The sequence below is a fragment of the Saccostrea cucullata genome, unplaced genomic scaffold, assembly GCF_032062105.1.
Source record: "Saccostrea cucullata isolate Sc308-1 unplaced genomic scaffold, CSIRO_AGI_Scuc_v1 ctg1781, whole genome shotgun sequence".
In the NCBI taxonomy this organism is placed as follows: Eukaryota; Metazoa; Mollusca; class Bivalvia; order Ostreida; family Ostreidae; genus Saccostrea; species Saccostrea cuccullata.
This window is the reverse complement of record NW_026922689.1, coordinates 131,457-156,855: the sequence shown is the minus strand read 5'-3', so window position 1 is coordinate 156,855 and position 25,399 is coordinate 131,457. Positions and strand designations below refer to the sequence as shown.

The 25,399-nt window shown below is 32.7% G+C and overlaps 3 protein-coding genes and 1 long non-coding RNA gene across 4 annotated transcripts; 3 read left to right on the top strand and 1 right to left on the bottom strand.

Annotated features, from left to right (window-relative positions):
* Positions 1-323: 323 nt before the first annotated feature.
* LOC134262238 (receptor-type tyrosine-protein phosphatase C-like) lies at positions 324-11,321 on the top strand. Its single transcript, XM_062744616.1, has 6 exons — positions 324-394; positions 8,144-8,278; positions 8,374-8,493; positions 9,668-9,825; positions 10,623-10,758; positions 11,140-11,321. The coding sequence occupies exons 1-6, from the start codon at positions 341-343 to the stop codon at positions 11,248-11,250; spliced, it is 714 nt and encodes a 237-aa protein (XP_062600600.1). The 5' UTR covers positions 324-340; the 3' UTR covers positions 11,251-11,321.
* Positions 726-7,303, bottom strand: LOC134262239 (uncharacterized). Its single transcript, XR_009990981.1, has 5 exons — positions 6,910-7,303; positions 3,675-3,792; positions 3,357-3,469; positions 3,022-3,113; positions 726-1,164 (listed from the first exon to the last, which is right to left on the bottom strand). It is a non-coding gene; the product is annotated as an uncharacterized LOC134262239 (long non-coding RNA).
* LOC134262236 (uncharacterized) lies at positions 4,207-6,916 on the top strand. The gene has a single exon (XM_062744615.1). The coding sequence runs from the start codon at positions 4,692-4,694 to the stop codon at positions 6,441-6,443; it is 1,752 nt and encodes a 583-aa protein (XP_062600599.1). The 5' UTR covers positions 4,207-4,691; the 3' UTR covers positions 6,444-6,916.
* Positions 11,322-19,069: 7,748 nt separating the features above from the next.
* Positions 19,070-21,520, top strand: LOC134262228 (uncharacterized). Its single transcript, XM_062744608.1, has 6 exons — positions 19,070-19,200; positions 19,488-19,685; positions 20,083-20,218; positions 20,558-20,818; positions 20,922-20,993; positions 21,189-21,520. Exons 1-6 carry the CDS (start codon positions 19,188-19,190, stop codon positions 21,253-21,255), a joined length of 747 nt encoding a protein of 248 aa, XP_062600592.1. The 5' UTR covers positions 19,070-19,187; the 3' UTR covers positions 21,256-21,520.
* The last annotated feature ends 3,879 nt before the right edge of the window (positions 21,521-25,399 follow it).

Genomic DNA, 25,399 nt, shown 5'->3' with positions numbered 1-25,399 from the left:
AGAATTTTCAAAATTAAATACCTCTTGATGGACTAAGAAGAACAATTTCTGAATGTTATTTCCTTTTTTTTTTTATTCATTTATTTTGATATAGATCAATGTATTATATAGATCGGGGGGGAAAACACATTGTTTTTTGATGACCTGATAAATTTATTCTTGATTTTTTGAATTTCGAATGTGCACTGTTCCTTTTATTTACTAGTATTTATTTATTTTTTAATTCATTGTTTCGATGTTTTTTATTTTTCTGCTGATTACTTCTTCTTATGTCTTGCTTTTAATGATTTTTAGAATGTACTTTTATTTTTCATAAGTCGAAAGGAACAGCGTAGCTGTGATGACGCCATCAGCTAAGGACAGACTGGATTATTACAACGCAGCCTTCCTAGAGGTAAAAAAAATAAGTTTGTACTGTACACAAACGTGTCACTACATTGCGTCTTATCTAGAAATATACATTGTACTTCAAAATAGGCTTCGTTAAGATAGTTCGTCTCAAACCCAACCAACCCCCTCTTCCCCTGAAAAAAAATTCATTTTCCCTCTGGCTTGGCTACACAGCCAATTGTGCCTTACGTTAATTTAATATGAAAATAACATTAATTTAACGTTAAATATTTAACGTTAAATTTACGTCAATCGAGCTTATACATGAATTTAACGTTAAAAAATTAACGTTAATTTAACGTTATTTTCATGTTAAATTAACGTTTAGCGTTAAATTAACGTAAATTTATTCACACTAATTTAACGTTAAAATGCATATAAATTGTGTGCATATTTTTGGAATTTTCCTTCCTATTCTTCCAGAAAAATACATGTTCTTGCATCATAGCAGAAGCTTAACTGATACTACATGTAATCATAATTATTTCTCTAAAGGTACACCAGAAGTTCATCAATTTTGCACTTTTCCTTGTAGCACTGCAGAAAGCTAGGCTTGCATGTTGACTTCATCCATGGTGTCACTTTCTTTTCAATTTGAATATATCCAAAAGGATAAAGGGATCCATCAGCTCTTTCAACAAAATCTCTAAAATTCTGAGCATTGCCTCCGATTTCAAATTTTCTGAAGAAAAGAGAAAAACACCAATTCATCCATTAATAATTTTAATCAGGCATATTCAATACAATGCTACAAATCTTCTTTCTTTTTCCAATCTGAAAAATAAGAGAGGCAAATACATTCATATTATAATAATTATATGAAAATAAAATACTTCAGCAATACATTAACAACTCAAATTTGTCTTAAAATATAATGAATGAAACAAGAGGTCCATTGGCCACATCCCTTACCTGAGCACATGGGCTAGCTAAAAAACACAGATCAGTTAAGTATTGAGGAGTTTACTTTATACTTATTGGGGGGAGGGGGATTTGAATTTTCTATTACTTGAAAAGGTCACTATTACAACACAGCATACATATATTATTTTGCCATACTTGAAAAGAAGATTTTTAAAGATTTTTCCAACACATTACCTGATCTCCCATTGTGATCCTCGCTAACCCACAATCCCCGGGGCATTATTTGAATAAATATAAATTTTTACTACATGTACTTGCAGATCATGTCAATTCGACAAAACAATTTTTTTCTGTTCTGGAGATTCTTTTTCCTATGTATTCTTATGCAAGTCTGTGATCCCTCATTGTGGCCACATCCTAACCCCAGGGGTCATGATGTGAACAAATTGAATCTACATTTAGTACCTTTGGATGCTTCCACACCACGTCATGAGATTAATCATTCCTGTCCTAATGGTTCTGAGGAAGGTTTTTCCTATGCATTCCTATGTAAAATTTTGGTCGGCCATTGTGGCCCCATCCAGCCCCCAGGGGTCATGATTTGAGGATGATTCCACATAAGTTCGGAGAAGATTTTAAAAAGGTTTTTCCTATGCATTCCTATGTAAAACTTGGGAACAAATTTGAATCTACACTACAGGGGTCAAGAGGTCATAGATGTGCGTATCGATAAATGTTCAACGAAATTTCTCAGTGACGTCATAAGGGGTCGACACGCATTCAGTGTCTTGTATACATGCCATTGGTTTTGAAAATTAATGCATTTTGCATGTTAAAAGCCACAAACAGTGTGATCAGGCAAATATAAAGTATGAGTAAGTCACAAATGAAAATATAAGTAATTAGGTATCATTTTAAAACATCCAACGGGCTATAAATATGGGTTGGTACGAGATTAAATTCATTATAAAGCCCCTCAGGCTTTATGGAATTTAATCTTGTGAGTCATCACCAACCGATATTTATATCCCCCCCCCCCCCCGGTTTGAAGAGGCTTTAAAGTACACTATCTTAAAGTTCCATCTTTCCTGGCCCAGTGGTTCTTCAGAAGAAGTTGAAAATGTGAAAAGTTAACAGATTGAGAGACAGACACCGAACAAAATGTGATATGAAAAGTTCACTTGAGCTTTCGGCTCAGGTGAACTAAAAAGCTACTAGTATATAAAAACTATATACTTCCATTTATCCTGCAACCACCCCTTGCATTGACCTAATAAAGGTAACCTAATAAACCAAAGCTTTATCCGGTCACTGCCCTAATAAAGCCTCGTGCATGTATTCCGACGTTTTAAAAGCATTGTGACGTCACGTATACTGGATGTTTACTCCATGGCGTCACAGTTTCCACTGCAGAGATGTACCTAAATCTGTCGAAAATAGCTAGTTTTGGATGTTCAAATGTAATGAATATGTTGCAGGATAAACAAATTACATGATAACTGTCTTGAAATATAAGCGATATTTGGGCTCGGGTCGAAAAAGTAAGATGGCTCGGCAAGCTTCGCCCTCTATCACGTTTTCTTACCCTCGCCCAAATATCGCTTATATTTCAAGACAGTAACCATGTATTTTATATATATATATATTACTATACAGTGAGACTGGCAAACAGACATTGTGTTTCAAGTATACTTTCAAAAAAATTTAGGGGTGACATATTAAATGGTTTTAAATATTTGATACGTGTTCAGAAAAAATGCACTTTACCTGGTATTTTGAAGATTGCTTAAGGTGATGAAATATATTCACTTTCTTGTGATTATCATGTTCATGTCAGCAAGACTTTATACTGAGTTAACCTACAATTATAAAAAAAAATAATTAAAAATCATTTATTTGAAATGTAATATCTTCAACTTATATGATATTCATAGATAGAAACCAAATTTTATGTGCAGTGTCTGATTCAAAGCAAACTTTTAGTGCAGTGAAAGCAACTTTGCTTTAAATTTGTCTCTTTAGCATAAACTCTAGATCAAGTTATAAAATTTTTCTAAATGAAAATTATGAATACACTATGTATGTACTATTTCATAAATAACCTTTATTCCTGCATGGTTATCCTGAAAAACATCAATTCAAGGAGGCAGCAAGGAATGGTATATAGAGGCTGTAGTCTGCTCTTTTCTCCATGTCTTGCATACAAGTATCTTTTCTGTAATATGCAGGAAAAGAAAAAATCTTGATTTAATAAATTTTTAATGCTTATAAAATATTTCTGAACAAAATATTGACAAGTGTCAAGTAGTGACAAGTACTTAACTGGTATTTTAAAAAATCAGTTGGGGTGTGTGAATGTAAATTTCACTGTCATTAAATTTACTGTGGGAATTGTTTACATTTTGTTCCACTTTCAATACCTTTTTTGTGTTCCACTGGCATTATAATTTAGGCAGCTGGGTTCTTCCCGTGTCTCGACGACAAAGTCCGATTTGATCCATTTCAGAAGTGCGAGTCAGATGTGACACCGAGTTCCAGCTGTTTAAAATACAATAAAAATAAATATCAAATCGGGTTTTTTTTCTCTCGATAATGATGAAGCCAATTAAGATGAACTGTTAAAATCAGTGAAAACAACGCTCACTTTGCATGTTTAACTTCTACTTCGAGATGGTTATTGTTAACTTGTACACGATTTCTACTTTCACTTTCGAATTTTCTTCGTATCGTACGTAGGGCGGCAGTACAGCTGTACCGGAGGTTTAAGTGTTCAAACAAATTTAACCAACTGAACAATAAATAGACCTACTAAAAATAATAATGCTGATATACAAATATCCAACATAGCAGAGATCTGGCACGTCTTTCACAGCCTACGACACAGTAGCCTGCAAAGACTGTTGAGTAATTATGCGTTATATTGCTGTATACTCCCTTCTCATTATATCGCGGGTTCCATTGTATCGCGGTATATTCCAAAAATACGCATTTCCGGTTTTTCTCGCGATTTTAGCGCCACCTATGGTAAATAAACTTTAGATCGTCTGCCAATAAGATGCTAAAATATGTCAGAAATCATAGTGAGTGTCTTAATTTTTCAATTACAAGTATTTTATTCAGTTTTAATGAAGGTGTTTAAAAAATTATTCTAATTTACCCATAATAAAATAAGTCACAGCATAAATTGTCAGTCTACCGTCTGGGTTGTTGACATTAGCCATAGTAATGAAGTCATGTGATGTTCTAAAACAAAAACTATGGAACGCTGTTCTCATATTAATTAAATAAAATATAATGATAGTAAGCAATGTTCAAAAAAGGTTTTAGTGAATATTTTTTTGTAGAATAAATCAAAGAGGTTGCAATATGATAGGAATAACTTGGAAAGAGCCCACACAGCTGTCATTTCTGATAATGTATCAGTTTATCGAGCAGCCATGGTTTACAAAGTCCCTGAATCCACTCTACGGGATAGAACTAGAGGGAATGTGTCATTGCAATCAAAAGTGGGTAAAGAACACCTGTTCACTGAAAGAGAAGAGAAAATTTTTTTTGACCATTTGACATACATGGCCGAAATAGGCTATGGATATACGAAAAGTAGCATCCAATCTATGGCAAAAGAGTATGCCGTTTCATTAAAAAAGAAACTAACAACAAAATTAAACAATTCAGTCAAGCTAAGCAACAACTGGTTTTACCAATTCATGAGCAGATTGCCCCAACTTAAACTTGTCAAGCCCCAGAAGCTCTCTGTACATAGGGCTAAGAGCACGTCAGAAAAAAAAATTAAGAAATACTTCGAAGAGCTCTCTGAAATCATGACAACAAACAATCTGCTGGACAAGCCCAATCGAATTTTTAATATTGATGAAACCGGTATTACCACAGATCATATGCCACCGAAAATAGTTTGCAACAAAAACACCTCAGCACAGGCTGTTACATCTCCAAGGTCTTCAACGATTACAATTATCGCTGCAGGAAATGCTTTAGGACACCACATTCCTCCGAATTACGTGTTCCCGGGCAAGAGATGGATGCCTGCCTTTCTTGAGGGAGCTGCACCAGGAGCAAGCGGTGAGATGAGTGAAAGTGGTTGGTCAAATGGTGCAGTATTTGAAAACTATCTGACCAACCACTTTGCACGCCATGCAGGCATCACAAATGACCCCAATCAGGAACCCACTCTTATCCTTTTTGATGGCCATAGATCGCACATACGACTTACTCTGACAAATTGGGCCCGCCAGAGGAATGTCATTTTATTTCTACTGCCACCCCATAGCAGTCATATTACCCAACCACTGGATGTAGCCATATTTGGACCGCTTAAAAATATGTATTACAGAGAATGTGCCACATATATGCAACAACATCCTGGAGCAAACATCACTAAGTATGAAATTGCAAAATTAAGCAGCAAGCCCTATCTAAAGGCAATGTCACCTGATAACCTTGTTTCCTCCTTTCGGAAAACTGGGATATTCCCGCTGCAACCAAACATTTTCGAAGCAACACCTGGAACATTAGCTCCTGCAACCATCTATGCAAATGAGGATTTACAACCGACTTTGACAGAAGACACAGAGGTGATGGATGATCATGAGGGAGATGTTGCACAACCAAACACAAATAGTGGACACAATAAGGAAAATATGAGTCCTTCTGACTTTTTTAATAGTAGGACAATCAAAAAAGAATCTGTGAATAAAAGTAAGAGAAAATTTGTTCCGCCATTTCTCTCTGGAAATCTTTTGAAGGAGTCTAACATTGAAGCATTAGAAACATCTCAACTAAATAAGAAGCAAAAATTAGAAAAAGAAAAGGAAAAAGAAAAAAAGCCAGTAAAGTCAAAGGGGAAAGGAAAAGCACTAGTTAAGACAAAAGGAAACACTTCAATTACTTCAAGTCGTTCAAGTCCAAAGCCAGGAACATCTGGCCATCAGAGCAAAGTATCCGGCCCGATACCTGTGGATACTTCAGATGATGACATTTTAACAGATGACGATGAGGTTTGCTGCATTTGTAACAAATGGCAGCCAGAAGAACTTTCCCATATGGCAGGGATCAGTTTTGTCAGTTGGGGACAATGTGACATTTGTGGACACTGGACCCACCTTAAATTTTGTTCTTCAATTAAAGTTCTCAGGAGAGGAAGTGAATTCAAATGTCCACATTGCATTTAAACAATTAAATAATAAAGAGAGTAACTCAATAAAGTTTTAATGAATGCAAATTTAATTTCAGTTCCTGTTTATTATTGATATTTTATATAAATAAAAAAAAATGTAGTATGGAAATAAAATAAATACCTTATAACTGAACCAGGCTTCCATACATTCAATACCGCGATACAATGGAACTCTCCAATTTAAAAGGTAAATAAGACTTCTGCGTTTTAAAAATAGCTCACAAGAAAACGAAAAAAGGTTGAAAAACTGTGTTCCACTGAAAAGTTAGCCAAATGTAAGCTTTATAAATAGCAACCATTGTCATATTCAGATTTCAACATTTAATATCCATTTTTAGGGTAAACAATTAAGTACCGCGATATAATGAGACACCAGTATACATAAAGTTCAAACATTTAGGGACCTCTGAAATTATGAAACTCTCAAAAACGTAATATTACAAAGACTACAAAATACTTACTTTTAACAGAGACTTGATAAATCCTTCTTCACTGTGTTTTCAATTTCTGTTACAGCTGATGACGTCAAACATGACGTAAAGTTTCGTCCGATAAAAACAAAACCGATCCTGATAAAAGCTATGGACCAATTTTAGCCGGAAAACAATCCAAATCCAAGTTGACATTTTGAAAGATAGACATAGAGCTTATAATCTAAGTCTAGATAATTTACTTTTTTAAGAATGTATGAAAAAAAAAATGGATGAGGTGAAGAGGGTGCTAACAGTTAGAGCACCCCCCTTTCCCAAACACACACGCGTAACACAACCTTACACAAACACACAGGCACTTGTGTCGGAAATACTTTTTGAACCTATGGTATAATATTAAATCAATTGTTATCTTAATATATTGGGGTTAAAAATTTATTTCCGACACAAGTGCCAATACCCCCCCCCATCCGCCAACCCCCAACCCCGGCGGTTTTGAGTATCCACATATGGACATCTTAATAATTAATTAATTGTCACTAAAATGATTGGCAAGTATTGTTTAAAGTTAGGTCTAAAATTTGAATAATAACATTAATCTCGTGTTATTCTAATTAACATGAAATTAACATTACAGAATTAACGTTAAATTCACATTAACATGAAATTAACATTAACTAATTCACGTTAATCTAATGTTAATATTTTGGTTCTAGTTTTTCAAGACAGAACCCAAGCTCACTTAAAATTTTAATGCTAATTTAATGTTAAAAATTAACATAAAATTAATGTTAAGTTAAATTAACGTTAAAAATTAACATGAAATTAATGTTAAGTTAAATTAACGTTAAATATTAACGTTAATTTAATGTTAACCTTTTTAATGTTAACTTAACACGAAAGTAACATTAAACTAACATCAAGCTTACGTTAATTTAATGTTAATTGAGATTAACACTAAATTAACGTTAGGCACAATTGGCTGTGTAGAGAATTTTAGAGAAGAGGTTATTCAAAGTCTACGGAAAATTATCATAGCGACAATGATCATAACTTAATAAAGGGATACATGTAATGCAATGACCTGGCTCCTAAAATTAGAATAAATGTAATAAAAAATGTACATGTATATTATTAAATATTTAATAAGATAGGGTGTAAGCATTAACAGAAATGTTAATGTTTAATCACAAATATGTTCTTTAAATCTTTCATTTACAAGTACCACAACTATGTTTCGTTCTAATAACAACATATATTTTAGACTTTCTATGAAAAGGACATGCTTATAGCTGCCCCATACCCCAAAACAAGCCACCCCGTGGACCTTATAAGACTGCTTGTTGACCAGGAATCCAGTAGTGTGGTATTTATAAATCAACTGACGGACATACCCTCGGTAATATTTGGTAATTTAAAAAAAAAAATTCCAACATCAACTTACTACCGCATAAAAACCTTTGAATTTTCTTTGTAAAATAATTTGTTTTACAGTGTGCTGAGTTGTTGAACCAGCAAAAAACAGATATAGGACCATATGAAGTTCAGCAGGAAGAATCAGCTAAAATATCTGCAAATCTTCGTAGACGTAAAATAAAAATTAGGAAAAATGAGGTACTTTTTATTTCTATGCATATGAAAGCGCGCCCTATAAAATACTAGCTGAATTCTTTTATATACTCAGTATTGGTTTTCATTTTAAATCTTAAAAAATTATGAAATCTGAGCAAAGGTTTTATTTTAAGTGAAGGGTTTACCAAAACAAAATAGAATCTTGTATTGTCCTAATGGACTTTTATGAGAAGCGCTGACTTTCACAGTTGACGAATTACTCTCACACTAGGACAGTGTACGGAAGCTCCTTTACGATATAAATATTTTGCTTAACATTTAATTCAACGAAAAAAACAAGCTATTTCAAAGCACATACAAGTTGAACTTGAAGAAAACGACAACCGTTCCTACCCTCAAATCCAGGCCTTCACATATAAGGCCCCTTACACCATTACTGTGACCATTAGAAAGGTTTTCCTATCCATTATCAATTTTGTACCTCCGTAGATGATACAAGATTACATGTCAAAGTAAACAGTCAACTGTAAAAGTCTGTGCTTCTCGTAAAAATCCAATAGCCAGTTAATAAAAATATATATTGGGAAAATGTCATTGTATTATATAGTATATTTTACAAACGACCCAAAGTAAACCAACTACAAAACTATTCAATCCTGAGCATATAGAAGTTTGGGGACAATCTTTATTTGTCCACTTTTTTATGGGAACAAAAGGGAAAATTGTCGATTAGAATGCAGGGTCAAAGTGACTGGCGTTTTCTGCAGGTAAAGGTCTTTTGAGCTCATTTTGTTATTACATGTACTAGTATTTGATAGCCTTGAGCAAAGCTTTCTATATTGTTGAAATGCTTATATAAATTTATCGCACTTCCTGACACTACAACAAACATGAATGAATCACTCTTGACGAATATGAACATTCATAGATGCTTTTCTAATCTCATGCTTTATAAACAAATAGATGAGGACATGTTTATCAGAGATCTAGAGAGAGGGAGAGAGATGTTTAAATGAATTGTGGATACCATTTATAAATTAAAAGTGTTGAATTTAATGTGCATGTACCAAGATTCTTGCTTATGGCTAACAAAATGTCTCGAAATTATTTCAAAGTGGTAAACCGATTAATTTGCAAAATTCAACGAAAGTCAAATTTTATAGTCTAGGAAATATCAATATTTAACAAGTATGTATTCTTATGCTTTTTATAACAGCAAACTAAATGGATGGCGATTAACATGTACGAACTTCTCTGCTGGGGAACAGACGACATTCTCCCGTCTGACCTTGGAGCTTTGTCTGACGTCATCAAATATATCAGAATGGATAGCAGTAAAAGAACCGAACACGCACCAATAATAGTCTTGTCAAAGTAAGGGTCATTATATTATCATCGTAATGTAATCACATTCAACTTTATGATTTACTCAAATGATATATATAAGCGATAAAAGTCTGTATGTGTTGTAAGTGACCTTATTATATAGCTAATAAATAGTCTCTAATAAAATACTACCGAAAATCTAGAGAATTTTAACGTTCAATACCTTGACGTTTTATTGAACGCTAACTTTGTATTACGAATATGAGTATGCCCGAAACATTCCGAATACGAGCGTTCAATATCGAACGCCCCGTTGTAAACAAAAAAGTCGTCTGGTCAAATTCTCAGAGCTAAATTAAAGAAAGGAAGTGGCATCTAGGTAAGATGTGTTTATTTTTCACACAAAAATAAAATTATTTATTCAAATACAGTACGTATTAGACCCATTAAAACCTAAATAAGCAAATCATATCGCTCGGTAGGGTCATCGGAATGAGGCGATATTGACAAGGACGTTAATTTGAATACCGATACTAAAAAATCATCAATTTGAGGGTTTTTTTAGTAGAAATAATTATTATAAATTATGTGGAAATGTTTTAGCTATATAATAAAGGAGTTATTGAACTTATATTGGTGAATATTGGCACTCGTTGGCTGTTCAAATGCACTTGCAAGCTCGTGCATTTGAACAGCCAACTGGTGCCAATATTCACCAATATAAGTTCAATAACCCTATATTATATTCCTACAAATAAGATGCTTTTTTGCAATTGTGAGTTATTTTACATTGCACTTAACTTAGACAAATTGTTAAGAGAAATTTTATTCAAATTGATAAACAGAGATGGTGCGACCGGATGTGGAATTTTCTGCGCCGTGTATAACGCCATACAACAGCTACTGCAGGACAATGAAGTAGACATGTTTACCATAGTCCGGCAGTTACAAAGACAAAGACCGGAAATGATATCATCTGAGGTTTTTTTAACAATCATAAGTGCTATGTTATATTGCTTATAAATGCATGTAAATGAAAAGCACTAAAACTTAAAATTAAAATATTCCAAAATGTATTGAAATCATATACAAACGAATTGGTAGTTAAAAAAAACGTGCTCCCTTCTGAGGAGAAATCTGCGACGGAGAGTTTTGAAATGGACCTTTTCCGTTGTCGCATTTGTTTCATCTAAATTATTCTCCTTTTTTGAGGATAAGTTCATTGTAAGGGATAAAACTTCAAAATGGAGTAAGAATATTTTTGTTGTTAAGTGCAAAATTTCCTTCTATTTTTTGAATTATTCAAACTGTCAGTATTTTATAATAATCTAAAAATAAAAATGTATAATTATTCCTTTATAGATTGAATACAGAGCCTGTCATGACGTCACTTTACTTTGCCTTCAAGATATAGAACTAGAGCTTCAGCAAGAGGATTTCAACGCCACAGACAAGGACTATGTCAATACGTAGGCAAGGCCTATGTCATTATGTAGACAACGACTATTTCAATACGTAGACAAGGACTATGTCATTATGTAGAAAAGGACTATGTCAATACGCAGACAAGGACTATGTCATTAGGTCAATAGGTACACAAAGACAACATGTATATCAATACGTAAACAAGGACTATGTCAATACACAGACAAGGATTATGTCAATACGTAGGCAAGGGCTTTGTCAATATGTAGACGTTTCATTTAAGATTTCAATTCTGCTTTTGACTCATACTTAAAGAATCAATATGAATAAAACTTGAGAATAATAATGTGAGAGCATATTTGTAAAAATATGTCAAGCATAGAGAAAATCGATTTAGGGACATATGCAACATACCTTACCTACTGATAGATTTCAAAGATATTCCAAATTTCATCTTATAATATGATTACATGTTCATAGACAAAAAATCAGCATGCCTTACCAGAGGTTTTGAAAAGATATCGAATTTTGAAAAATTTCGCATAATTCAAATAAAAATGTACAAAAATTATAAAACACAAATTCCAAATTTTAATTCATCAAAAATTGTTTTAGAAGTGGTGTACAAATCCATATATAGACATTAAAACTATTGCACACAGGTCCTTCATTTAGTGGAACTCTTCCACTCCAGGGAAGAACCCCAAAAAGTTCAAACTACGTTGCGTATGACCTTAAATTTATTCTGTAGGAATGCAGCTCTACACTTACGGACAATTTATTTCTCTAATAATGCAATGTTATAATTTTGTAACTCTACTGGTCAGAGATCAGTATGATTTCCGTATAACTTGGCACACAAGTCGACTATACCAATATACATAATGCTTTTAATTGGTTTTTGATTTCGATAAATGGTGTTGACATGGTTATTAAATTAATATAGAAATTACTTTGGAATATTTTTGTTCAAATGCTACTCTTCCTACAGGTTTAGTCTGATTTCAATATAACTTTGCACACATGTAGAATACATTATGATTGATTAATTCTTTGTATCGGTTTTTGATTTTAATGATTGGTGTTGCCATGGTTATTAAAAGATAAATTTCTTTGAATGATTTTTAAAATGCTACTGATCCTACGGTCTAGGTCCGATCTTGCTTAGAAAAAGAGTAAACCAATGAAAATTTTCTTTTTAATTTATTACTGTTGCAAAGTTTAAAGTTCGTGTGCTACCTTTCTCTTCCTTTATTACAAGTATAAACCAGTAGAGCTTCAGTCTCGTCAGAGACTTATGGTTCAAAGATATTTTTTTACTACCTATTGTTATACTATTGTACAATATATTAATTTTCTTATCTATTGTTTCAAGATGTTTTGGTCACATACACACATGTATAAGACTTTTAATACAGTGTAATAATTATGTACAATTACATTCATTCCTATTGTTTCTTTGTCTTGTATGCACATTGTTTTATTTTATGATATATTTCAAATTTTTAATTACCTTATTGACCAGCATTCGTTTATATTTGTGTCAATTTTGTAAGAATAAATTCTGGAAGGCATGTTATCAAAGTTCTTATTTCAACAAGAGAAATGTCATACAAATTGGAAAGATATTTTAAGGTATCTCCATCTTCTGTTGTTTCAAGTTACAATATGTAGGTTGTTTCTTTCGAGGCAAGTCTCAAAATAGGGTAACTATTTTTATGGATAAAAAGAAATGGTAAGTGGGATAATAATTTCTTTTAAAAATATAAGGACCAAGTGACTCACCTGCAGAAAAACTCAGGTAAGCGCTGTAACTCACTGGCCATTTGTAATTATTTTTTTTAAGAAAACGATAATGATAATTCACAATAAGCGATTTTAAATAAAAAGCAAGATATAGCTGAGCAGTGCATAAAATCGGTCCACTGGAAACTCCTGAGGTTGGATTGGATGCGTAGGAGGAGTAAGCCTCCCATCTACGATTTCTTTCTCACTTTAAAATAAAAGTTCACTTTTATTTGATTGATAGCAAACATTTAGAAAAAGTAGCTTTCTAGATAATTATGTTACAATACTTTTATATATATGATATTTTCTCTTTGACAAGAAATGTAATTTTAATTATTAACAATTAACAGGAAAATTTTGATGGAAATAATGTTTTTACTTTGAATTGACGTTTTCGTCTAGTTAGCCGTGACAATATTTATCATAAAGAGGCAGATGAAAAAGTTTCAATTGACTACCTTTCTGTAAATAATTCTACTTATATAATCACTGTACGTAATTACCTATCATATAATAATTAGCTTTATCATATTATTAACATGTATGTAAAAGGAAATTTATGAATAATCAATAAACCGTGATTTTGTTGACACGGAACACGTCACGGTCTGTTGATTTGCCTGGTTCCCTGTCAGTCTAAGGTTGACAAGTGTGAAGTAGCCAGAGGTCGAACATAAATCGTGTGTAAAAACAGGACTGTTAACACGTGTGTATTGCTCTGTGGATTAAGTTTAATCTGAGGAATATTTGCTTTATTTTCTAATTTAAAGTAAGTATTAGAAATGAACACTTTTAATAATCCTATGAAAATGACATGTAAATATTCCTTTTATTCCCCAAATATACGCATAATTATATATTTGTTTTATTGTAACTATGTTTTAATATTAATATGTATTATTTTTGTACATTCCTTATTAATTTTTTAGATTAAGCTTATATGCAAGTATTTCTTTATAAAATACGGTACTCTTCATCCACATTTGTTTCTGAAATGGAACGAAATATGTACTCACATCTAAATTAAAAACATTTAATGTAAAAACACTTCCTCTTTGATATAAATGATTTTAAAAAAACCACTTTCAGGCTTGATTTAAATTTCATATTAAAAACTGATATATCAAAATATACATGGACTATGTATTAACTTAATTTTTTAAAAAAAGTTTAAGGAGTCTAACATAAATACACGTAATGCCTCTCCTACGAAAAAGATAAAGATAATGTAATCTTCCCTGCGAATAAAATAGATAATTTTCCTACTTATAAGCTTAAGGTCCTTCTCGTGGCATTGATATGTCTGTAGTAACTGACGATTAATTGCATTTCTTACTGAATGTTGTATATTTATGGTATATTATGACAAAGTCCTTCTTTGTATTTTTATCCTTAGACACTTTTACAATCATGCTATATTTAAATTCTTTTCGGAATGCTACATTGTACATTTGATCCAGGTACATATAATAACTCAGTGTATATCTGGCAATGAGACTTTCTAGAATAGAAAAAATTGAAATTTGTCCAAAATCAATGCAAAGTGAATCAAGAATATTACTAATATATTTAAAGATTTTGTTATTCAAATTTTTTACTTCCGTGTACACTATCTGCATGTTCTCATTGGTACATGTACATTGGAATACATAACCCTTTCACTTGTTTTCGGTTAAGACTTGTTAGCAGTTATGATGAAAGAGATTTGCCAGGGGCGGATCATGTTACAATGTACAATTTTTCACCTTAAATCGGTTTTGTCAAAGCTTAATACGCGCCATATCGTCCATTTCTCGCATTCTATTAACTTAGTCATTTTTCTTGTGTCACAATATGACAATGTCAAGAGACCGGTGTTGTTAAATCATAAGATAGGAATTTTTCTTTCGTCTCCAAAATAACATGACAAGGTTTAGGGAACGAATTAAAAACATACTTGACAGTTCATCAAAAATTACATGTATATGCGTTGCACTGTGCACGTTTGCCTTGTTTGATAGGAAACGATTTTATTTTTTGAAAAATGATTTATCTTAAGGGAATAGTAACTATTGCACATATATGAACTTCACACAATTTAAAAAAATACAAACCGCCTTCAAAATTTTGAAGAGCGTTTAGCAAAACAATTTAAAAAATAAACAAACTGAAATAAACATCTAGAAAGATAGAAAAAATATTCTAATTACATAGCTGTAATTAATCTCGTCTTAGGTGAATTATATTTAATTTTGCGTGTTTTAAGTATACAATATTTCTAACTTTCTTTTTGATATTTTGTTTGAATGCTGTATACAACATGTTTTCAATAATCAACTGTTAGCAAGGCTCAAATGAAAGTACTGATAAATCATTCATGCACAATATGTCAACGTTTTAAATGATATTCGTATTAAACTAAGACCAGTTGACCAGAAAATGTATATTAATCTTATCATTATTCTTGTCAAATTAATTTGTCATTTTATGACAAATTCCATGATAGTATTCATTCGTGCAATTTTGATACGCAATCAAACCAAGTAAACTGACAATTAATAAATGATCATGGTTTAATTTAGCTTTGGAACATTTATTTACATGTACTTCATAAAGCACGATAGAAAACAAACATTTGGTACACTAATATCGCCACCTGTTAATGTCAGCTAATGTACATATCTATGTCCATCATAAGATAACACAGCGAAGGTGTTACCTCGCTAGGAAGTACACAATCAGACACTTGTGTCAAATGTACTTCAACGTATACCTGTACCTGTACGGCAGATCCCATCATTTTTCTTGCAATAAGACCATCCTAAAAAGTATTTGCGCTATCCATACTGACGGACTACAAACAGCCTGACTGATATTTTTACTACCTCCACACTCTCCAGGAAACAATAATTTTCTATTCATTCGGAAATTTTATTATTTACTTTTTCTACTTCATTTTTGTAAATGAAGCAAACGCTGTTTCAAAGATGGCCTATTAATAAATTGATAACCCCCCCCCCCCCCCAGTGTTAAGGTATCAAATCTTTAAGCAGTCCCTGAGTCCATATCATATTTATTAATTAAACTCCGGCCTATTTCTTTCTTTTAGCTAGTTTATATAATGTTCCCTCTATCTAGATTTTACCACTTGCCAGGGTTGAACATTTATTTATACTTACAATGTACATGTATACTTGGGAAACAGTTTCATTGAGCAGTGAGGGATCTTTTGTTCGTACCAGCATCTAAATGTACTGGACCCAAGTTTTCATGTACATTCCTTTCCAAAGAACCAATCCAAGAATTTATCAGCTGTGTGTTTTTTTTTTAGTTTTAAATTTTCTTTTCCTTGAAATTTTTTGCTGCATGATTAAGTTTTATTTTACACATTATATAGTGATGAAAAGGCTTGAATTGTCACCCTTGTGGCGCAGTTGTAAGAGCACGTCCTGCAGTTGGACCCCATTCCGCGACGTAAGAATCTACTCCTTTAATTTCTACTGAACTCTTAGAGCGAATGCTACCGTCACCGGTTCAGAAAATGAAAATTACTTTTCAGAGTTACTTCCATCTGTTTAAAGATTAATATTTACAATAGGAAATTCAATCTTTGATTTATGGTATTATTTTCACTCTCACTTTCTCTCTCTCTCTCTTTCTCTGGAGTTTGTTCTCATGGCAGTTACATGTACCATAGATAAGGAATATTCTATATTGTTGAGTATATTACTACTGTGATTGATTGTCTCTTGTTTAACGTCTCTCTCGAAAAATTTTCACTCATCTGGAGACGCCACCACTTGCCGATGAAGAGCTGCAAATTATGTCCAATACTCGGCACTCAGGGCCATTAAGCATGGAGGAATCTTTTTCGTGCCAGCACCAACTGCGACATGGGATTTCGGTCTATGCGGTCTCATCCGAAGGACTGGTCTCCACATTACTACAGTGACTAGACAACTCTGACGTTTATCTACTTTAAGATACATTTTCCGATTTTCTCATAAAGTTGGGGCGAAACACTCATAACCGTCAATCAGTGGAAACCATAATTACCCATAAATAGTATATGTACCACAAACAAACAGTTGTACATGACTGTGGCTTATAATGCGGAATTTGTCATGTCCTTTTGTTGCTTCGTGTGATTAACCTTTCCAATGAAAAAAAAAAGAAGAAACATGATCTGACAAAGATTTGTATTTGTTATGAGAAATAGAGAGATCCCCTGTCTAGACTATTATCTCTAGAGTGGCGAATAAAGAGTTGTCAAGACCCTTACGTCGCGTGATCGAATTTCACTAGCTGCAAGACATGGAGACCGGTCCATCAGGATAAGCCGGGATCCCATTTTACAGTAGGATCATGCACGTATAAGATATTTCAATGTCTAATTGGCCGAGTAAAGGTTTATAATTTTCAGCCCTCTATCGGCAACTGTTTGAATATGAGAGGAAATTGTTTAAAAGGGATGTTTAAAAAACAAATAAATAAATAAAATAACAAAAGGTCCATTGGTCCTACAGGTCACCTGAGCATCATGCAACAGCTCTCCAACAATTGAATTTGGTTCATTCACAATTTTGAAAGAGGCACCATCATTATATATATAGCTTTACACTTAGCTACTAATCAGTGATATTTAGTAATAATCGGTAGTGCACCAAGTCCCCACCTCACAAGAACCCCATGACTCTAGGTCCAGACATTTTAGTGGTTTTGGTCCCACCCCGCAGGGTCCAATTAAGGTGGGGGGGTCATGAAATTCACCATGATTTTTGTTCCCCTTTACCCATAGATGCTTCATGCCAAATTGATTGAAATTGGTTGAGCGGCCGCAGAGAAGAAGCTGATAATGTTCAAATGTTAACGCACAACGCACGACGACGGACGAAAACAGATAGCAATAAGTGACCTAATAAAATCTATTAATATAATGCATATCCTTTGCAATTTTTACATTTCTCAAATTAAAATTGGACTTTGGCCACATTGGCGAATTTTAATACGCGGGTTTCGGTTTGTAACTCTCCTAGGATAGAGGCGTAAAACGTATCCATTTCAGCATGGAGGTGGGACAGGTTCTTTCTGTACACAAACGTGCATAAATAAATGAACGATGTTTATGGCTTTTAAAAATTATATAAAGTTATAGAAAGATACTAATGTTAAGCAGTGATGCATTTTACGATTTTATCAAGCTCAACTGTGTATATTTCAATTATAGGGTACTTGAGAACGAAATAAATGTCGTGGTCCTTATAAAGAGTAAAAGAGTTTCTTGATTGTACAAACATTTTCTAAAAAGTTAGTGGGTTCTTTGAAGTTATAATAAGGGAAATAATCAATGTGTCATTTAAATTGCCGACATGCAATGTTCAGATGCATGTATACCGTATTTATTAGAGGTTCACTGATATTTTCTTTTTTGTTCTGATTTTTTTGGCTTTCAAAAAAATGACGCCTTTACATTAATTCGGTTATTCTCGAGTTGAAAAGTGCATCTTTACAATTATGTACATGTATTTATGATAAACCAGTAAATTGATGATGCGATATATCCAATATATAAATAACTGTCCCACCTGTTTGTTTACGCGGCAACGAAACTCCCCTCCTCAACGAAAGAGCGCACCGAGGGAGATAATCTCGAAACTTGCGTATTGCTATCGTTGTTTTGAACATATTTTATTGAAAACATGTCAAAGGGATTGGACACTAGTTCCAAAAACTTAGTCCTCTCTCATACATAAAATATCAAAAGCCATACAATATTTACAAAGATTTACAATTTTACAATAATATACAAGTACATGAACGTAGAAGAGCAGAAACAATAGCTATTATTGCCAAACATATCGTTTAAGTACCTATATTTGTAAAAATAAGTTTGGTTTATTTTTTTATCGGAAAAAATAACTACATAAAGGTTTACGAAATGACATTACATTCCAAGAACTTTTTTTAGCTAAGTGAACGCTTTAGTTTTACACGAAGTTTTTAGGACGGAATCCTTTCCCCAACTCAATTCCTTCCAATTTTGCACAATAAAATTTAATTTTAAACCAAATAATCATTTCTTCATAACTTTCAGATTAATTTCAGCATCAATAGCAGAGATGACATAGATAAATGGACCAAAGTAGGATAGGAAGAAAAGACTTGTGCTTAAGGAAAAGGAAAACTATTCGTAGAGCTGATTTACGTATTCCTACACAATGAGTCTACTAGGTGGGTAAATATTGTGTTTTCTTTCTTTTTTAAAAAAAAGGCTACCCTTCTCGGAGAGATGTTAAGCAAACGAAAAAAAGTTTCAATGTATCTTGTTGTAGAAAACGTTAAGATGGACGCATAAACTCAGAAAAATCCCTATACCTTGACAAATAAAAAAGTATAAAACGTACAGCAAATTTTTCTGTCCACTGGTAATTCAGTTTGTATTAATGTATTAAGGCATATGACATGTACCTTAGTTTGAAATTCTTTCCCACTTCTAAATATGCAGTATCTTTTAACAGAATGTCCACCATTGTTCAGTCTCCCCAAAACAGAAACTGCGCATGCTACACCGGATATCATACTTAACACACGTGATCGATATTTTGGAGCGGAAGTCATAATTTCCTGTCCAGGCGAATACCATGTCGTTGGAAAAAGTGCTGCTAAATGTTTAGAATCTGGAAGCTGGGATCTCGATAAACTACCTCACTGCTCTGGTACGATTTCTATTTGATATTCTTACATTAAGCAAAACTACATATAATAAAAAGTTTTCATTAACTCTGAAAAGGTCAGAAATTTTATAGAAAATATGCTAAAGTTTGATGTTTATTTTCATTTCATGTATTTCTATTTAAAATCTATATCAAAATGTTCAATCATTGAGCTAATTTGCTATATCCAATTACAGTAATTGTTTAACAGACCCCAACCCCACAAAAAGTCATCTTGTAATATTGTAAAACATACATGTGTAATATTAATATTTGCTGCATTATTTCTTGTTTGATTTGAATGAAATAAGCGTATCTGTTAAATTTGTTTGATTTACACACTAGAACACTCTCAAAACTAAAAAAAAAAGCATTTCTCAAATTAAACTCTCATTTTTAGATGTAACATATGGAGTCCCGGATTCCACGAAGCTCTATATCGCCGTCTTCGCTAGCTGTGGTGTTCTTGTCATCCTCTCCTTTGCCGTCCTCATCGCTAGAATCCTCTGTGTTTTTCGAAGACCACTTGCACAAAGGTAAAAGTTCAGGCGGGTTTAATTTAGAGCATGACTCGAATACAAGGAAAAATACATATAAAAAAGCACTTATTTCGAGCAGTAATTGTGTGTTAAATGTAAAAAGCTCTTTCACTTCGGAAACAAAACTTAAAATGAATGGTTTGTTAAAATTTGAGGGTATTGTACGAAATGAAGGTCAATGCCAAGTCATTCAGAAGATATTTGAGAAGTTAACTTAACACTTAACTGTGACAGTTTTAAAAGTTATGAAATATTGAATGCAAGTAATATGAATCAGAAATAAATTGTGTTTAATTTTCAAAAACTTCACTTGATAAAAATTCTTAAACATTTCAGCTCTAGAGACGATCTAGGTAAAAGCACGGAATCTGTTGCTTCTATTCGATATTTCCCACAAGATGCACAGTATCAGGAAACTGTGGTAGATATGCCTCAAAAGGACGGAAGGTTCGAGAGTTTCTGTAATCCGGGTTACGTGAGCAACGAGGCGTATCCACATACACGCTGGCACAATGAGCAGCATGCGCATAACGGTTGGGGAGGCAGACAATCCAGTTATGATAGTTCATTGGATAATGAATCGTCATTAGGTTATATGTAAGTGAAAAAATATAGAAAGCTGACCGAAAAGAACGAAGCAATATTGCAAGAAAACATTTGTTATTGCAATATCAGAAATGATTATGTGTTTATATTTTAGAGTAGACGAGCCTGATGATACACAGAGGGCATGGAATTCTACCGGAAGCACAGAAATTTACGAAAACGACAGGTATTCTTTTTTTAAGCTATGTTTTTACAATCTGATTGCATTGTATAGGCATCACAGGGTTTTTCTGACAAGTAATTTGAAATAAAAGCAGATCTATTTTATTGCAGAGGAAATTTCTTATTGAAATTAAGAATTTGTTTTGAATATAAATAAATCCACCGTATTTCAAGTTCTGATCATGCCTTTGTTTTGCAGGTATAACAGACTTTCACGTCAGTCACGAATACAAGAAGTCATAGAAGATGATAGGACACCATTTTGAGTTGCTGCTCTTATTCAGTAATTAGAAAATATTGGACTTAAAATCTAATTCAACTGGATACTTGTACAGACTTTGTGTGCCAAGTACATGTAACCATGGATATTTTTCATAACAAGACGTCATTTTGCTACTTTATAAATGATATGTAAAGATCTGTATTGCCTAATTTATTGTATTCCACGTGGACCTGTGATATTCTAGTTTGACAATTGTTTTGTAGATATTTCTATTATTTTACATAAAATATCAATAAATGAGATTGATTTACTGCAATTACAATGTATTTATATTGTAACGTTTGAGGAAGGGCCAAGCAGTATTAAAGGATTTACACATGAATGTACATGTATATTATGCGGTAGTTTACCTGGGTTTTTTGTTTATTTCTGTTTAACGTCTCTCTCGAAAATTAATTTACACTTATATGGAAACGCCACTACTGGCCGAGCCAGAAATAGCTGCGAATTGTGTCCTTTACTCGGCACTAAAGGGGATTAAACAATGAGAGATTTTTTTTCTCGTTTCAACGCCTACTGCGACACGTACGGACTTCGGTTTATACGGTTTCATCCGAAGGACCGGTCTTTATATCACTCAGGTTGATTAAATATAAATGTGCTTTAAGAATAGAAAAAAATGCGAATTTTAATTTGTACAAAAAGCAATATGCTTTTGTGTGTATCTAAAGTAGAATTTATTTAATGCAAATTGGACAATTTACAATCACAACTCTGCATTGGTGACAATGTAAACACAAGAATTAATTTTATTATTTTTTTTTTATCATTTTATATTTTCGTCAATTACTGCAATATGTACACTTGGGGCAATATGTTTTTCATGTACCAGCATACAAGTATATCCTTACATCTACATATGTATCCGTTCCTTTTCCGGAAAGCCTCCATGTTTAATCCACTGTTAAGGCAAGTTTGTTTTTCTTGATTTTACTGAATTGCTTAATATTTGACATTTACTGTATTATTTTGTTACACCCCATTACGTTATTTACATAAAGCGGAACTGCAGTGGGGTTCGAGACCAAATTTTACTGTTTGTGTAAGACCTATTCACAGATCTATGGCTAGGTGTATTATGTTATAATTTTTCTCTCGGAATTTTAATAATTAACAATAATAATCTTTCTGAAATGATTCTTTATTTCGAAGTTAATTAAAAAACAATTCATTATTATGGCATTAATTGATACATATTTACAATGTCATGTGTTTTCACATCACTCAACACCTTGTTGAGGAAAGAAATAAAATGAAAGCGTCAAGCATTAGCAATCGCAAATTAAAAGCCGAATGCTTCAAACTTTTGTAAATATAACTGTGATTTTTTTTCTTCAAAAAAAAGGTGGCTCCTATCAGCCACGTAGCTCAAATCACTTGACTCGACACTAATATACGTGTTTTATATATATATACAAGTTTTATATACAAGGTTATTACAGTTTATTAACCGCCATCATCAGGAGCCTACATGTATTTGCACATCTCATACAGATTATCAAATTACTTAAGAGATGCACTGTATGTGCACAGCATACATGTATATTTCTTTTCTAGGGCGTTGTAAGGGGTCAGCAATCGGTCAATTAGCCGAGAGCAGTGTTTTCCACAAATCCTCGAGTTGTTAAAGTTGTCAGAAACATTTCATGTTATTCAACAAATGAGCTTGAATTCTGTTCGTTTTCTTTTTATTTTACAGTCAACAACTGAAACTTAAATTGCAACTTCTTCGTTTAATATTTTATTAAATAGTAGATTAGTAAATATTTCTTGTGTTACATGTGTCTTTCTTAAGCTATGAAATTTGAATGCGTATCTTTTAATTTAAAGGACAACTTAAAGTCATATACGCTGTATGAACACCGAATTTTGTGTGAAACAAAATGATAAATGATTTAAAACACATGAAGTGTAATGAAAAAAAAATACTTTCCGCAAAATTGTACTATAGATGTCGTTCTAATAACAAAACAATTAAGCATATATAGGAATTAAAAATTCAGTCTTTTCATGAATATTGATGAAGGAAGTGCGTAAATAGTAGGCCTATATATAGAAACACATGTCCACGGGAAATCACAGACAACGAGGTATGTTGCATTTTGACAACCATTATTAATATTAAGCTCAATATGCGTCATAACAGAGAAGATGGTTGATACTGAATACATTAAAAAATAAGTACCATTAAGAGTAAGACGCTTGCCATCCACGTCCAAAGTGAGTAGTATCTCAAACGGCCTACCTTGTTTTTTTAATTGTGTTTATTATCTAAAAGTAGCACTGCGTCACTGATATTTATTTAAAAATAGCTATTTTTCTTTCCTTGCAGGATAATAAATAATTATAATTTGATAACTTTGTAACCCGTTTAATTTTAATGGTGTAATTTACAGTATTTTCGTAACTTTTATTGATAAACAAATGATATCAATTTCCAATCGTATTTTAACTGGCGCAAGTTATAGCGTGTATACTTTTAACGTTGTAATCATATTTTACCTTTTGTCTGTGCAATTTTATCGTTATTCAATCGGCAATATTTTAATATTGTTAGACTAAAACATTTGATATTCAGATAGTCAGTGAATACGATGCATTGAAATCTCTTCAGTGCCAAGTTGTTAATTTTATATGTCTTGTTAAAAATAAAATATTTGAGCATTGTTGAGTGTGGAAAAGAATGAAGTTCTATTCTAGATCTGACGACGGCAGTGCTGGAGAAAAATGGAAAACAAATCCAGTGACTCCGAGTACATTGAAATGACCAGACGAGGTCTTGATTTAGAGAGAGAAAGTATCTATGACGTCATTCCAGCGGATGATAATGGCGGAACACAAACTTCCGTTTCCAATGGTACAATTAAAAAATGTGTTAAACATGTACTTTTTTGTGTCCAATTTTTTTTTCACAATATGCATATATACGCATTACTTGATCTTTTTTATTGTTTGTTTTCTGAAAATTTATTTTGTGTGTGTGAAGATTTTTGACATAAAACAATTTTTTTTAATTATACAATAATGTTTACTTATCAAAACTTGTAGAGAAAAAAGAGTATGAGGGCTATATAAAAAGAAACACCTAACACAGATCAAGAGAGAGAAAAAATTCTCTTATCAAAGTAATTTTAAGGACACAGCAATAAAAAAACAGGATTACATGCATTAATACAATAAATGACGATACAAATCTGTGAAAAAGCATAACATCAAAATTTTATGGACACACACAATCACACCCCCAGGTCCATACATTACTGATGCTGCTTTCATGATAGTAATTCTTATTTTGAAGATCATGGCGATTACCTTGCACCTGCTTCATGTCAAAGGCTTTATGAACCCTCAGCTAAAATTACTCAAAGTAAAGGACGAGGAACAAAGAATCCCAGAGGCGGATCTAGGATAAAAATGTTTTTAAGGGTGCGGTACACAGCAATAACACTGATAACAATTTATACAGGTAAAAAATACAATGTCATATCATTTATACACAAAGGGAAATCTTTGTAAATCTTGTTTTAAAAATTAATGAACTACATGTACAAACTTGAGATGTGCTTTGAATCAACACGTTGCATTTGATTTTATATATTTAATTTTGAAAGCTAATGTAATGAAGGAAACGGATCCAGCTGATGAAAATAAACCAGATCCAAATTTCAATTTGGAATTAGGTACGTCAATATGCAAGGCTCAAAAACATGTCTTCTTTCACTTATGAAAAGTTATAATTTTATACTTAAGGAGGCTCATTACACCACTTTTTGATAACGTACTACACAAAAAAATAAACCTCCATTGTTTCGACCGTTTTCCTCTGGTGACGAATAGTACAGGTAACTCTATAATATGACCCTGACCTTTAAAACGCTTTAAAAATAGATGAAACATGCGGTGTTATAAACAGTGAAAACAAAGTAACGGATTTATTATGCATAGACCAAAAAGGATTGCTTTTAAACAGAAACAAAAGAAAACAACAACCAAATCTTCGCCAAATAAGTCTTGTGCAATTTCATAGCGATGCATGCAGTGAGCTCTATCAATGATATGTTTGTATGGAAGAAATTCGAGTTAAAATCTACAACCTTATTGAAATTAAAAAAGTTATTCACTTGCAC

Bases quoted from the DNA above. Each gene is read 5' to 3' on its own strand.
- LOC134262228 (XM_062744608.1), top strand. The intron at 20,819-20,921 runs GTAAGTGAAAAA...TTTATATTTTAG, and splicing joins GAATCGTCATTAGGTTATAT to AGTAGACGAGCCTGATGATA. The intron at 20,994-21,188 runs GTATTCTTTTTT...TTTGTTTTGCAG, and splicing joins GAAATTTACGAAAACGACAG to GTATAACAGACTTTCACGTC.
- LOC134262238 (XM_062744616.1), top strand. From the start codon at position 341: ATGACGCCATCAGCTAAGGACAGACTGGATTATTACAACGCAGCCTTC. The intron at 395-8,143 runs GTAAAAAAAATA...CATATATTTTAG, and splicing joins ACAACGCAGCCTTCCTAGAG to ACTTTCTATGAAAAGGACAT. The intron at 10,759-11,139 runs GTTTTTTTAACA...ATTCCTTTATAG, and splicing joins CGGAAATGATATCATCTGAG to ATTGAATACAGAGCCTGTCA.
- LOC134262236 (XM_062744615.1), top strand. From the start codon at position 4,692: ATGGTTTACAAAGTCCCTGAATCCACTCTACGGGATAGAACTAGAGGG.